The 15,510-nt window shown below is 42.0% G+C and overlaps 1 protein-coding gene across 1 annotated transcript in view; it reads left to right on the forward strand.

The window, feature by feature from the left end:
* The window catches only part of LOC124805620 (WD repeat-containing protein 76-like), a 174,621-nt gene that overhangs the window by 77,291 nt on the left and 81,820 nt on the right, over positions 1-15,510 (forward strand). Inside the window, exon 5 of the mRNA XM_047266190.1 lies at positions 2,130-2,256. Coding sequence (XP_047122146.1) covers positions 2,130-2,256 — 127 coding nt within the window. The remainder of the gene's footprint in view (positions 1-2,129; positions 2,257-15,510) is intronic.

Below are 15,510 nucleotides of genomic sequence, written 5' to 3' on the forward strand. Positions count from 1 at the left end.
GGCTCATTTGCCCGCTCGGCTCATTTGCCCGCTCGGCTCATTTGCCCGCTCGGCTCATTTGCCCGCTCGGCTCATTTGCCCGCTCGGCTCATTTGCCCGCTCGGCTCATTTGCCCGCTCGGCTCATTTGCCCGCTCGGCTCATTTGCCCGCTCGGCTCATTTGCCCGCTCGGCTCATTTGCCCGCTCGGCTCATTTGCCCGCTCGGCTCATTTGCCCGCTCGGCTCAGCAGACAAACTACATTTCTACACCTGTATTTAGGTGTGTACATTCAAACAAGAATTGCAGCTTCTACTGGAAACTGCTATTACGGAGTCTTACTGATATTAGTCCTACAAATATTGGAAGTTCATATGCCTACTTAAAATTGTTTCAGCTGTACTTCCATACAATAAAATGAAAATCGTGACAAAATGATTACCAGTTGCATAAGGCACCACTTCTTGTATGAAGTGAGGACTGTTAAGCAGAAGAGACTAAAGGCTGTAAACAAGCGGTTACACCATTTATATTGGGTACTGATCTTAAATTAAATTTTGTTGTTGTACTCTTATCAGTAAGACTTCATAACAGCAGATTCCACTAGAAGATGCAGTTCTCGTTAGTACGTACACACCCAGCTGCGAGTTAGCATGTTTAGAAATGCATTCTGTCTGCTGAGGTGAGCAAGTTCAGGCCTAACTTCGTAATGTATGCGCCACGGCCTGTATTTCTCTTAAGCCTTGGTGGAAAACTGGAGATACGCATGCTTACTAGAGCCAGACAAGACAGCTGAGGCAGAATATTGTATTGATACAGATCATTTGATGGACTACAGTGACATGAAGATCTTAACATCCACCTTTTATGTTTGGGATTCTGTTTTCAAGGAAGCCTTGGAAACTAGATTCACTGATAACTTCATAAATAGTGATATGATTTTAATTTGGATAAGACGTGGAATCTGGCTCCTGCTGTAACTAAATTGCAGAGGAGGCATCAAAGTGTTACAGCCATTGAATATGCATTGACTTTTGTAGGTGTACCTCTTTGCCACCGAGAAGCATCTGTGACTAACAGATGTGGTACTGCTGTGGAAGAGCATTTAAGGCCATCGTGGCAGTTTGTCATTTGTCTTGTGACTCACTATGAGGATGGCCGGAAGATATGTGGCTGAAATATCAGTTTAAGTAGTAGTAACTGCACGGCTGCATGCCTGAAATTTAATGGATTATTCATTATGTCACAAGAAGTTAGGAATGCTTGTTTGTTATATAAAGACAATATGAAAACTGTCCTGGTTCCTATCCTCGTCCAGACCTGTCAACTAGCCCGCTATTAACCCACATCTTCAGTATCAGTTCCATCGTAAAACTCTGCTACCAAGTTCATCTTCATCTTAATTTCAGCTTGTTTACCAGATTTGTGCTGACTTGTCCTCAGTCTTGGATTACATATTTTAATTTTTCAAAGTATTGTTTCATTGCTTGATTGTGCAGTGTGCTGATTCAAATTTCTTCAGTCTAAGGATACAAAAACCAGCTCCTTTTGAATAACGCTGTTTCTTCTGCTCTTCTGTCCCTTGTACTAATGTGAGAAATTTCAAATTGACATTTTCTCTTGTTAGTTAACATGATTTTGCTTCCATAAAATCCTACAGGAGCAACATTGTTTTCGTGCCAGGTTACTAGCTACCATATTTCGAAAATGTCCCATGCAGTAAAGTTAGGAAAAGTAATTCCACATTCTCCATCCCCTGCCTCATTTTTTAAAATTATGTTCGTAAAGGAATGTAACCTGCACTTGTCAGTTTTCCTGATAAATGCGTGAAAGGCAGCAGTGTACCCCACCCAATGTACCCATCAAAAGAATTCAAACATAAGTAACTGGAATAAATTAAAAGATGTTAGGCATGCCTCATCATTCCTCGGTTTTTATTCTGTAGCTTTTAAAGAATAAAGTTACAATTTCAAAGTATGTGTTTGCATTGTCCTCTAAGAGTAGATTTCTACCATTGACATGTATAGCCTTCTTAGTTAATATTTATAGTCTCCTGGTTTATTTTCCAAGTATTCCATGTATTAAAAATGTGTTTTATGTACTGTGAGAATTTTTTATTGTTTAGCTTTCTCATTTCGTGTATCTTTCCAGATCCCATTGATATGAAGTTGTCAGATAGTGACTCTGAAACAATTTCAAATGATTATTTGCTTGATTTGAAGCCACATTTAACACAGAAACTAACTGGGCCAGCTTTAGAGGCAGATAATCTTACCAGGTGAGTAGTTTTCATAAATATAGGAAGCCTTTTCAGGATGATTTGGTATGTAAATGTATAATCAAATACCTATACTCCATATGGCAAGAAAAGAGCTCTGGCAGTTGTCGTGGCCACGGCGCACATGCTTCGCATATCCACGACTGCTAATCAGACCGTGAGCTTCTGTTTATATTACCGTGGCAATGCTGTAGTGTTGGGCGACTGGTGCTTTGTCAGTTGCGCCACACGCTATGTTCAGGTTTGTGTGTATACGTGTGATTTCCACTACTACTGTGAGTTTATTGCTGTGGAAAAGTGTGTATAAGTGGAAAATGGCTGTCTTTAGTGCAGAGAAGAGGGCTTTTGGGAAAGGAGCTAAGCTGAAATCCTAAGCACATGAATTTATATACAGATTTCTTGTTTAGTTTGAACGGGAATTTCAAGAGTGATTGCCTATCCAAGTTGCGGTGTCCAAACGATACATATCGAACGTGCGATCATAAATCGATCATGCAACTCTGGTGGCAGGCATTATGAGTTAGTTTAGGGTGGTCGCTACAACAACGACAAAAGAAGAGCGTTACAAAAATACTTGTAATTGAAAAGGAGGCGACTTACCTTACTCGTCTTCGGTGTTGTCATCATGTGAGAGTCCATTACAGTGGACTGGATGGATAGTCTGGAAGAACCGTGTATTCTTCCTGCTACTCGTTCATTTCCCACACTGTCTGCAGTGAAATTGTAAACAGTATTTCAACATCGAAACTGTTCTTACGGAGTTTTACACACTTCGCTCCACCACAGTCTACACAGTCCCTTCTTTCATCATCCGGTAGTAATCCATATTTGCGACATAAAGTTGAACAATTTTCTACGCTGGATAAACATGGAATTAGATTTTTCCATGTGAGAGAATCCGTTGAAGAATCCTCAAGAACAGTGGACATCCGACTCACTAACGACATAAATCGTCTGGGGTTCCCTAGCAACTCACAAATAATTCGCAGAGGTATGTAATTTAGAGCAAGTAAGGGAACTGTGGAAAACAGATAAAAATGACGATCACAAATAATTGATCACAACGCCCGCCACCAGAGTCGCATGATCGATTTATGATCGCATGTGCGATATGTAATGTTTGGACACCGCAACCTTGATAGGCAATCATTCTTGAAAATTACCGTAAAGTGTTTGACAGTGGCAGAAGCATTGAACATCTCTACAGTGACAGTGAAGGGTGTCACAAATGATAACTGCTGCCAAATCCCCTTCTGAGCCCTGTTATTGTGACGCCTGGAAAGTCAAGGAAGAGATTGTGTCGTGTGACAGAAACAGATAACTTTGACAAAAGTGTCATCAGGCAACATAGATACGCGTACTACAGCTGGAAGGAGTATCTGACACTTAAAAAGTTCATGGCATCACTGTCGGACAGTGGTTTGTTCACAAGCAGAATGACAAGTATCTCCATTGTTTTGAAAAAAAATTGGCTTCCACTGGAAAAAGTTCTCAGGACGGAAGTTATTAATGGACGGCGGAGACATTGTAGCATGGAGATGTTGTTTTAGCAGTGAATCTGGAAAATGTAATATGGTTTAACGAAACATGGGTCAATGTGCGTCGTGCATGTTCTGTTGCATGGAAAGATGACCCGCGCCACGGAACTTTGAGTGTGCCAACTGGTAAGGGAGGGTGACTGATTATAATTCATACTGACTCTATAAATGGTTTTGTGCCCAGTGCTATGATGGTGTTTCAATCAAAAAAACTGACTACCACTAGGAGATGAATGCAGATACATTCAAAGACTGGTTTGTTACTAGTTTGCTACCAAATGTCACTTCTGGTAATGTTTTTTCTAATGGACAATGCGCCATACCATTCTGACAATTAAATAAGGCACCAAGGAGAGATGAAATAGTCAGCTGGTTGAAAGATAATAAAATAGGCTCTGAGCAGAATATGTGGAAAGTGGAACTTCTGGAATTAGTGAAACGATATAAGCCACAGAAGATGCATTATGTTGTTTGATACATTAGCTGAGAACCATGGCCACAGAGTTATGTCTTCCACTGTACAACTGCCATTACAACACAGTTGAACTCGTCTGGGCTCAAATAAAAGCAGATGTAGCGCAACGAAACAGAACCTTTACATTGTGAAACTCAAGAGGCTGTTAAATGAGGCTGTCACACGAATAATGCCAGACAATTGGAAGAACGTTGTGAACCACATGCGGAAATAGATTACAAATTCAAACATAGAAAAATATGTAAGAGAAGAATCCGTTTATAATACTGTAATTTATCAGACGATGAGGACAGCAGTAGCGAATATACCGAAGACTATGTGGTCATGAAAAATAGAGGTAACATCCTTATTCAATATTTTACACATAAAATTTGTGCAATTTGCTTTACCTTTTAATGTTGAAAATCTGATTGTGTGTAATTTTTATTTTGGCTGGAACCATAGTCATGGTAATTTTTTTAATGACTGTACCGCTGTCTGATGCTAATAACTTTTATTTTATTGTTATATGATCCAGAGTTCAGCCATAGGCCATTTTCAAGTACAGTAACTTTTTTATATGTCAAAAGATATCAGACTGATATGAAATACAGCGAATTCTGAACCGTATAACATTAAAATAAAAATTGTTGCAGTCAAATGGCTGCAACATCTTTAAAGAAAATTGGAAGAAGTTGGTAAGACAGGCTACGGAGAAACTGAAACTGTGGTATGCAATTTCATGTGTGGACAATTTTAAAATTAGCAAAATTTGTTGTGAGGAGGAAAGTAACCTTTGCATTATGTCACTGCCAAATAAAATAGCTGGATGAAACATGGACCATACGAACAAAGAACAGCTGCAGTGTAGTAGAGAAGGTAACTGAAAGAAGTACACAATTAGACAAACAGAATTACATTGAAGTCATCATGATTTATGATGATTCCATGGACAATACAAAAGTTCCATGGCTCTGAATAGGGTGGGTGATCATCAAGGGGAGCTATATGTGCTTTCAGGTTGGCCATAAGGTTGGTAATAAGTTCTTATGGTATATGTGATGTCTGACAACTGATGGATACGATACGGCCCAAAGTAGTGCGTCTGCAACTTTTTGAATAGTCCCACATTCTGCTCAGGAGTAAAAATTCATACCTTGTCTCTCGGACTGTTTCTCACTGGCCATTGTTTGGTATTACTGTACTCTTTCTCCTGGGCATTTAGGGTCCATATGAGTCAAATGTCTTGCTTGTTTGGTCCTTGTCTTTGTGTTTCATGTAGTCATCCTGAGTGTCATCATCTTGAATTAAGAACAATGTATACATTGTCATTTCAGTCTTGCAGCTGTGGAGCAGCAATAACTGTGTGGAGCCTGTTGAGTCTTGCTTCGCTGTGTTGTATGCGAATGTATCTCTGTTAAACATCAGTGCACACTGAGTGCTTATCGGCCAAGGTCTTTAAATGTGAACATTTTAGGTTAGGCTTTACTGTGCTTGTTATTGACATTAAATGCAACAACAAGTTTACTGTTACCAGTCACTGTTCCATTTATCTCCACGACACATTTCAAAGGTTTAAACCTCCATCATCAGGTGGATTTAGTTAGTATGACATTTGTGTGTGTGTGTGTGTGTGTGTGTGTGTGTGTGTGTGTGTGTGTGTGTGTGGGGTTATAATTTTTTTGGAGGATCTTGTGGCACTGTCTAGTGGAGAAACAAGACACTGTTCCAGAACATGGTTTTGGGTTTCTTCTTACAAAAAACTAAACTTATATCTAACGGTAAGTATAAAATAAGTAAAATAGAGTACCTCCAGAGGTCACAGGTTCCTTTCACTGTCATAACACATCACATGTATACTGTCATATTTGTAAACAAATATGGCGTCTGGAAAGTGCTGGGTGCAAGGTTCATATAGCAGAAGAGAAGACATTATTGCAAAGTACAAAGAATATACACCATAACAAGATTATTACAGAATAATTTTTTAAAGGATTTGGAGGTGTTTGTTTTGAGGTGTCGAATATGTGTTAGAATAAATACTTCAGGTGGCATATATATCAGATTTTGACAAGTTAAAACAACTTGAACTTCATACTTGTTTATACAATCAGGTGAAATGTTACAGACTTTTAAGTACAATAATCATATTGGCTACAGCGGTAAAATTACACAAAAATAACAATTTTGATTGGGATTAATAGATAGATATGAAAGGCTGGAGGCAGAAGGAGAGAAAGAGAAAGTGAGAGGGAGAGAGAGAGGGTGGAAAGAGTGAGTGTAGGAGAGCAAACTTTACATAGCAACAAAATCTGATTTATATGGCACCTGAAGAATGTATTCCAACACATCTATTCGACACCTCAAAACAAATACCTCCAAATCCTTTAAAAATATGATTCTATAATAATGTTGTTACGATGTATATTCTTTGTGATTTGCGATAATGTCTTCTTTTTTGCTATACAAACCTTGCACCTAGCAGTTTCCAGACACCATATTTGTTTACAAATATGTCAGTATACATGTGATGAGTTATGACAGTGAAAGGAACCTGTGACCACTGAAGGTACTCTGTTCTACTTATTTTATATTTACTGTTAGCTATAAGTTTAATTTTTTAAGAAGAAACCCAAAACCATGTTCTGAAATAGTGTCTTGTTTCTCCAAAAAAGTGTAACACAACACACACACAAATGTCATACTAACTAATGTAAATCCACATGATAATTGAGGTTTATACCTTTGAAACACGTCGTGGAGATAAATAAAACAGTGATTGGTAACAGTTAACTTGTTTCATTTAATGGGATTTTAACTACCTGACATCAGTGGGAGCCCGAGAAGATTTTATTGATTAATCACCATGAGACTGTACATTCATACTGGCCAGTGAGACCTACATCTGTTTCTGTCTAAATTCTTCATAAATGCCAGGTAGTCAGATGGATCGTCATGGAAATGCTTCATGATAGCTGGTCATTATGGTTCATTGTCTCATAGTTCCTCTTATACAATGTTCTGTTTATTAGTTGCTGTTCTTCTTTGGTTGGTTCTTCCGCCAAAATTTTAAGGATTTCAGCACTGCTCGATCTTCTCTCTGTTCAGCAGCAATGTCATTTAATGTAGCGATGAGATTGCATCCATGCTGCTGTGTTCAGCCAAAGGTTTCCTGGAAAGGTTTTCGGCATCCTTCTACTTGCATCCACTTTTGTATACCACTGTGATTTTGTACTCCCGAAGTCTCAGTGCCCATCTTATCACTCCACCTAGTGGGTTCCTTAGGCTTGCCAGCATATATAATTGTGGTCCATCACAACAGTGAATGGTTTGTCAAATAATACTTGGACTTGTTGATGGCCCAAACAACTGCAAGGCACTCTTTCTTGGTTGTAGAGTACGTTATCTCAGGCTTAGAGAAGACTCCGAATTCACAAGCAATCGCCTTTTTGAGCACCCTCATGAATTTGCGCCGTTCTGCACCTATCCCATAAGCATCAGCACATGTGTGAATTTTGGAGAAGTTGTTAGTGCCTTTTTAAAGACAACAATCAATCTTTCTTGAATCTCATTCCAGGAAAATCTGGTGTCTCCCTGCAGTTGTTCTTGCAAGGGACCTGCCATGGTACAGAAATCTTTCACAAATTGCTGTTGTTGTTGTTGTTGTGGTCTTCAGTCCTGAGACTGGTTTGATGCAGCTCTCCATGCTACTCTATCCTGTGCAAGCTTCTTCATCTCCCAGTACCTACTGCAACCTACATCCTTCTGAATCTGCTTAGTGTATTCATCTCTTGGTCTCCCCCTACGATTTTTACCCTCCACGCTGCCCTCCAATACTAAATTGGTGATCCCTTGATGCCTCAGAACATGTCCTACCAACCGATCCCTTCTTCTGGTCAAGTTGTGCCACAAACTTCTCCTCTCCCCAATCCTATTCAATACTTCCTCATTAGTTATGTGATCTACCCATCTAATCTTCAGCATTCTTCTGTAGCATCACATTTTGAAAGCTTCTATTCTCTTCTTGTCCAAACTATTTACCGTCCATGTTTCACTTCCATACATGGCTACACTCCATACAAATACTTTCAGAAATGACTTCCTGACACTTAAATCTATACTCGACGTTAACAAATTTCTCTTCTTCAGAAACGCTTTCCTTGCCATTGCCAGTCTACATTTGATATCCTCTCTACTTCGACCATCATCACTTATTTTGCTCCCCAAATAGCAAAACTCCTTTACTACTTTAAGTGTCTCATTTCCTAATCTAATACCCTCAGCATCACCCGACTTCATTCGACTACATTCCATTATCCTCGTTTTGCTTTTGTTGATGTTCATCTTATATCCTCCTTTCAAGACACTGTCCATTCCATTCAACTGCTCTTCCAAGTCCTTTGCTGTCTCTGACAGAATTACAATGTCATCGGCGAACCTCCAAGTTTTTATTTCTTCTCCATGGATTTTAATACCTACTCCGAATTTTTCTTTTGTTTCCTTTACTGCTTGCTCAGTATACAGATTGAATAACATTGGGGAGAGGCTACAACCCTGTCTTACTCCCTTCCCAACCACTGCTTCCCTTTCATGCCCCTCGACTCTTATAACTGCCATCTGGTTTCTGTACAAATTGTAAATAGCCTTTCGTTCCCTGTATTTTACCCCTGCCACCTTTAGAATTTGAAAGAGAGTATTCCAGTCAACATTGTCAAAAGCTTTCTCTAAGTCTACAAATGCTAGAAATGTAGGTTTGCCTTTCCTTAATCTTTCTTCTAAGATAAGTCGTAAGGTCAGTATTGCCTCACGTGTTCCAGTATTTCTACGGAATCCAAACTGATCTTCCCCAAGGTCGGCTTCTGCTAGTTTTTCCCTTCGTCTGTAAAGAATTCGAGTTAGTATTTTGCAGCTGTGACTTATTAAACTGATAGTTCGGTAATTTTCACATCTGTCAACACCTGCTTTCTTTGGGATTGGAATTATTATATTCTTCTTGAAGTCTGAGGGTATTTCGCCTGTCTCATACATCTTGCTCACCAGATGGTAGAGTTTTGTCAGGACTGGCTCTCCCAAGGCCGTCAGTAGTTCCAATGGAATGTTGTCTACTCTGGGGCCTTATTTCGACTCAGGTCTTTCAGTGCTCTGTCAAACTCTTCACGCAGTATCGTATCTCCCATTTCATCTTCATCTACATCCTCTTCCATTTCCATAATATTGTCCTCAAGTGCATCGCCCTTGTATAGACCCTCTATATACTCCTTCCACCTTTCTGCTTTCCCTTCTTTGCTTAGAACTGGGTTTCCATCTGAGCTCTTGATAGCACAAACATATTCCAAGAACTGCTCTAGTCATGAATGTGCTGAGGAGTTGGAAAATCTGTGACTGCTTGCATTTGCTCTTGATTGAGACAGAATTCGTTGCCATTAACTAGATGCCCTGAGATACTATTTCTCGTGTCATGAATAGGCAGTTTTTGAGGTCAGGTGGTGGTCTGTCATTTGAACATTCTGAAACACAGTTCTCAGCCAGCTCACATGCTCTTTAGACAGCACACACACATTGTCAATGTAATGTGTCTAAGCAGGTTGTCCTTCAAATGCTCGAAGGTGGCTGGAGCGTTACGTAGTCCAAATGACATAATTTTGAACTCGTAGAGGGCATCAAGAGCTATGAAGACAGTTGACTCTGTCAGCCTTGTCAAATTAAAATTGCTGGTAGCCTGTTTGCATAACCACAATCAAGAATTACTTTAATCCTTTCGTGCTGTCTATGGTGTCAGAAATGCTTGTCAATAGATAAACAATCTTGCATAGTGAATTTATTGAGTGCCTTGACATGAAAACACCATGTGTCATCCTTCTTCACAAAGATCAGGAGAGGACGAATGATTTGCTGAAGGTTCAGTAGCATCATCTTGCAGCATCTTCTCCCCTTCCTCTCAAATTATGCTTCGTTCAGCCAGTGACACCCTATACAAATGCTGACTTCTTGGTGGATGGTCATGTTGATACGATGTTTACCATGGGCCACTTGGTTATTCTTCTCTCCACTCTGGATTTGAAATTATGCAAAGATTAGAATAGAACTGTTAACACTCATTGATGTAGTTTCTTGGTTAGGCCAGATGTGTTGGCAGTGTGATAGTAACTTCCTCCACTGCGTTGTGTATAGTGATAGTGGAGCAAGATTACTTGTTGATGACACTGAGCTGCCCATCCTTTATTGGTTCTGCTTTTCCTACACATGTACCTTTAGGGGTGAGTTATGGCTTCTTCTGACAATTACTGCTGCAGTGTTGACCAACTGCAGTGCTTGTGATGGTCACTGGAATATAAATTTGTTTAGTGCATCTGAGTAGCTTTTTTCAACTGTCAAAAGCTTTACAGTTCATCTTGATTGATGACTTTTGCTCAGTTCTTGATGAAGGTTGGATACAGCATCTTCAGTGGCAAACAACCACTCGAGAAACCTTTGTTATATGTGCGTGTTGGAATAGCTTCGTCACTTCAGAGCCCTGATCTTCTACAGTCTGACTCGTTGTGATGCCTGTAAGAAGTCCCATCTGAGAATAACGTTATGATTACATTCAAATAAAATGTCAAATTTGAATGACACTGTTGTATTATTGATAGTTAATCTTGCAATACAGGTTGCTGTCAGTTGGAGGTATTTCCCATTTGCAACTTTCAGCGAAGTTTCTTTCATATAAATGAACATAGTCTTCTATAGTTGACAAAAATAAGCATTCAGTATTACAGTAATTGATGACATTAGTTAGATTTCCTGACTTCTTGGTAACTGCTGTCCAAGGAAGATTTTCACCTGACGTGGCTTCATCTTGCTTAGTTTTGCTTAGTTCAGTGGCAAGATGAGTGGATTGTATCTCTGTACGTGATATGGAGTGGATGTGGTGTGTTGGGTGAGTGAGTTGGACTATAATCATTTGCAGTTCACTAGTGTGAATAGATTTTGTTATGGTTGATGTTTTGTGATATATTATTCATCAAAAATTTGTCATCTGTCTTGGCAGTAGCATACAGTGTGTCCAGTGCTCCCACAGTGGAAACATACCGGTACTTTATGTCCCTCAAATATCTTTTCTTTTTACTTGCAAATCAGTGGTGGTTGTGTGCTGGGTTGTTGATTGATGGTTGTGGCATTAGTGAATCCATTCTACCTGGTGCATTTGACTTGTGGTGGAGATTGGTGCTGTAGATTGAAACATCTGTTACCTGGTATGTTTTAACCTATGAGGTGGAGATTAATTTCTGCTTTCTTTTACTTACTCTGTACGACTGTTCTGGCTGCCATAAAGTGCTGTATGTCTTCCACAACTGCTGTAGGGAGCACGTTTGTGAGTGATACCACTTTCGTCTAGCTCTTTTGTTGAATTTCCATGATGTGGTCTCGCCACTTGATGATTTCCTCTGTTGTTGTGACACATTTTACTGGAAGATCAACTCTTTTCAACAAATGTAAGATTTTTGTCATATTGGCATCCACAATGTGACAGTGCCGAAACATTCCTTATGTAAGACTGTTATTTCCCTGTGATGTTGGGCCCTTTTTCTCTCATTTTTCCACTAATTACACTTCCTACTGATTATGTTTTCTTCACTTCCTCCTGGATTTTGTCTGGGCTATTGAACTTAGATTCACTGTTCTCAAACCACTGTTAAGCTTTGCCACACAGTAAAAGTAATACACATTTTCCAGACACATCATGTCGTCCCACCTCTTTTCTTCGGCAGTACATCTAGTGGTATACTTAGTATTCATTGGTAGAATACTAGAGAAATGCTGCCAATCTGTAAAGGATGTTGCTTACAGAACACTCATGCCACCGAGCCTAGAATATTATTCAGATGTATGGGGCCTGTAGTAAATAGTAACAGGGAAAATTTGACAGATACAGAGAAGGGCAGCATAAGTGGCCGGTGGACGCATAAAGATAGATGCAAACTGCCACGAAGAAACCTTTCCACAAAGTTTCTAGTGCTATACTACAATCCTTGCATATCTCCCATAGGACGAGGTTGGACTGATTACAGCATTCATGGAGGCGTTTAAGCAATCATTCTTCCCATGGTTGGTACACTGTTGGAACCGGAAATAGCCCTAAAGCTGTCGGCAGACAGATTGTGCTTTTGAACGTCAACATTGAGCATGCAGAGTTCAGCGTGTTTCTGAATGCTCAGAAACGAAGTGACTTGTGCATGTGGTACATATTCCTCAATGTGATATAGGTGATGGCAGTGTGCACCATCATCAGCAGCTGTTGGCTGTATCTGGCTCGTAAATCACACTGTTTACAAAGTAGATGGATGTAAAATTTGTGTGTTTGTCCTATCAAAATGCACAATTCTACCCTTGTCCATATGCTAGTCATGTTGTTCTATCTGTAGTGTACATAAATAAAAACTTCAGTACCCATGAGCATGTTATAGGTATACCATGTCCTGTCAGTAAGGTCTTAGTCTCAAAAAAGTTCCATTACACATAGTGTGATACCAATTTAAAATAGTTCTCCACACAACATGAAATAATTTTTATCAGTCTGTTTTTAGAAAACCCTAAGGCCATTCTTCCTTCATCTCTGCTCCCATCCAGTAGCAGAATCTTCACATGCAAAATACAAAACTTGGAAAATTGCACAATATCTTCTTGCAAGTAGTATAAGCTGTCTTATAGATAAAGCCAATCAAATAAACTAACTCATCAGAAAGACCACACTTATATTTAAATAACATAGAATATTATGGAATATACTTACATTAAACCAGTATAGTGTCATAACCTATTAGAAAACACGAAGTTTAATAAAAAAAAGCACTTCAGCCCATTGGGACGCGATCCAGCACCACATTACCTGTGACAGTACAATTCTTAGTCTCTACCCATTATGCTAAATCAACCATGAATGACGCACGATCATGCTTTGAGCCTTACCATCTTCTGAAAGCTTTAATTGTAGATGTTTTATCAACTGACATTTAATTATAAGAAATTGTACCAAGAACAATGCGTTTTCGATGGCAGTGTGCTGTTGCCTCGAAATGGCTTATTTTCATAACATGGAAGAAAAATTATAACATTTTACATCAGTTTTTTACAAAAAAATCTTTCAGTTAACAATGGGCTTTCAATAGATCTTTAATTTAGTGATGCTTAGAAATGGCGTATATACATATTGGCTTCAACTGAAAGCCAGTATGGCATCTCGTGGCTGCCCGGAATAGAGATGGTGGCATGTGACATAGGTGGTGGTGTTCCTTCTCATTATTCTACATTAAAACAAATGTTCAGATTATCTGACATACTAAATTTCGCTCTGCATGTATGGAAAGACTCTGCAACGTGCTATTTCTATGTTCTGACTTCAGAAACTTGGTACACTCAAAATTGATATTCAAATACATGGTCTGTGTGCCATAATAATGGCTACCCTCTGCCATGCACATAAGTGGGTAGTAGACCATGGACATAGATGTGCATCTATACACTAACTTTTATACCATTGATAGCTTTTACACATGACCAAAATTTCTCTGGATTTTGTGTGAGGCGATCTGGTAAGATTCTGTTACGGTAGTCATTGAAAGCTGCATGTATTGTCATCTCTTATCTATAGCTCTGCACTTTGTTTTACATACATATGTCAACGCTTTTTTTTAGAAATTTGTTTATAGAGGCCATAAAACATGGAAGACAGCTCCAATTGTGAAGTGTTCAACAAGGTATGTGTCTTAACAAAACTTGATCGGCTGTATTCTTAAACTTACGCTACAGTTCCTGTACATGCTGTTGCCATAAGGTAAATGTTTTGTGGGTGTGAAGAGTGAGGGTAGGGAGAGGAGGAGGAGTGGTTTTAAATGAGAATTTTGAGAAAGGAAGAGTGGAGAGTGGGAACAGGGGAGAGGGATACAACATGTGGAGACACAGGATGATATTTAATATATCCTTCAACTCAACTCCATGTCACATTCCTCATCCCAACTATTCCCCTTCCCTCAGCACTCCTCCCCCTCCTCCCCCCTCCCCCCTCTCCCCCCTCCCTCTCCTCCCCCCTCCCCCTCCTCCCCCTCCCCTCCTCCCCCCTCCCCCTCCTCCCCCCTCCTCCTCCCCCTCCTCCCCCCTCCCCCTCCTCCCCCCTCCCCCTCCTCCCCCCCTCCCCCTCCTCCCCCATCCCCCTCCTCCCCCATCCCCCTCCTCCCCCATCCCCCTCCTCCCCCATCCCCCTCCTCCCCCATCCCCCTCCTCCCCCCTCCCCCTCCTCCCTTCCTCCCCCTCCTCCCTTCCTCCCCCTCCTCCCTTCCTCCCCCTCCTCCCTTCCTCCCCCTCCTCCCTTCCTCCCCCTCCTCCCTTCCTCCCCCTCCTCCCTTCCTCCCCCTCCTCCCTTCCTCCCCCTCCTCCCTTCCTCCCCCTCCTCCCTTCCGCCCCCTCCTCCCTTCCGCCCCCCTCCTCCCTTCCGCCCCCTCCTCCCTTCCGCCCCCTCCTCCCTTCCGCCCCCTCCTCCCTTCCTCCCCCTCCTCCCTTCCTCCCCCTCCTCCCTTCCTCCCCCTCCTCCCTTCCGCCCCCTCCTCCCTTCCGCCCCCTCCTCCCTTCCTCCCCCTCCTCCCTTCCTCCCCCTCCTCCCTTCCTCCCCTTCCTCCCCTTCCTCCCCCTCCTCCTCCTCCACCCCCTCCTCCCCCCTCCTCCCCCCTCCTCCCCCCTCCTCCCCCCTCCTCCCCCCTCCTCCCCCCTCATCACCCCTCATCACCCCTCATCACCCCTCCTCCCCCATCACCCCTCCTCCCCCCTCCTCCCCCATCACCCCTCATCACCCCTCCTCCCCCATCACCCCTCATCACCCCTCATCACCCCTCATCACCCCTCATCACCCCTCATCACCCCTCATCCGCCCTCATCCGCCCTCATCCGCCCTCATCCGCCCTCATCCGCCCTCATCCGCCCTCATCCGCCCTCATCCGCCCTCATCCGCCCTCATCCGCCCTCCTCCGCCCTCCTCCACTCCTCACCTCCCCTCATCCCCTCATCCCCCCTCTGGCCCTCTCCCCCTCCCTCGCCTCTCCCCCTCCCTCACCTCGCCTCCTCCTCCCCTCTCACCCTCCTCCCCTCTCACCCTCCTCCCCTCTCACCCTCCTCCCCTCTCACCCTCCTCCCCTCTCACCCTCCTCCCCCGTTACTCCCCCACTCCTCCCCCATCTCCCCATCCCCCAAATCCTCTGCCCATCCCCCCCCCCTCCTCCGCCCACACCTCCA

The sequence above is a fragment of the Schistocerca piceifrons genome, chromosome 1 (assembly GCF_021461385.2).
Source record: "Schistocerca piceifrons isolate TAMUIC-IGC-003096 chromosome 1, iqSchPice1.1, whole genome shotgun sequence".
Lineage (NCBI taxonomy): Eukaryota > Metazoa > Arthropoda > Insecta > Orthoptera > Acrididae > Schistocerca > Schistocerca piceifrons.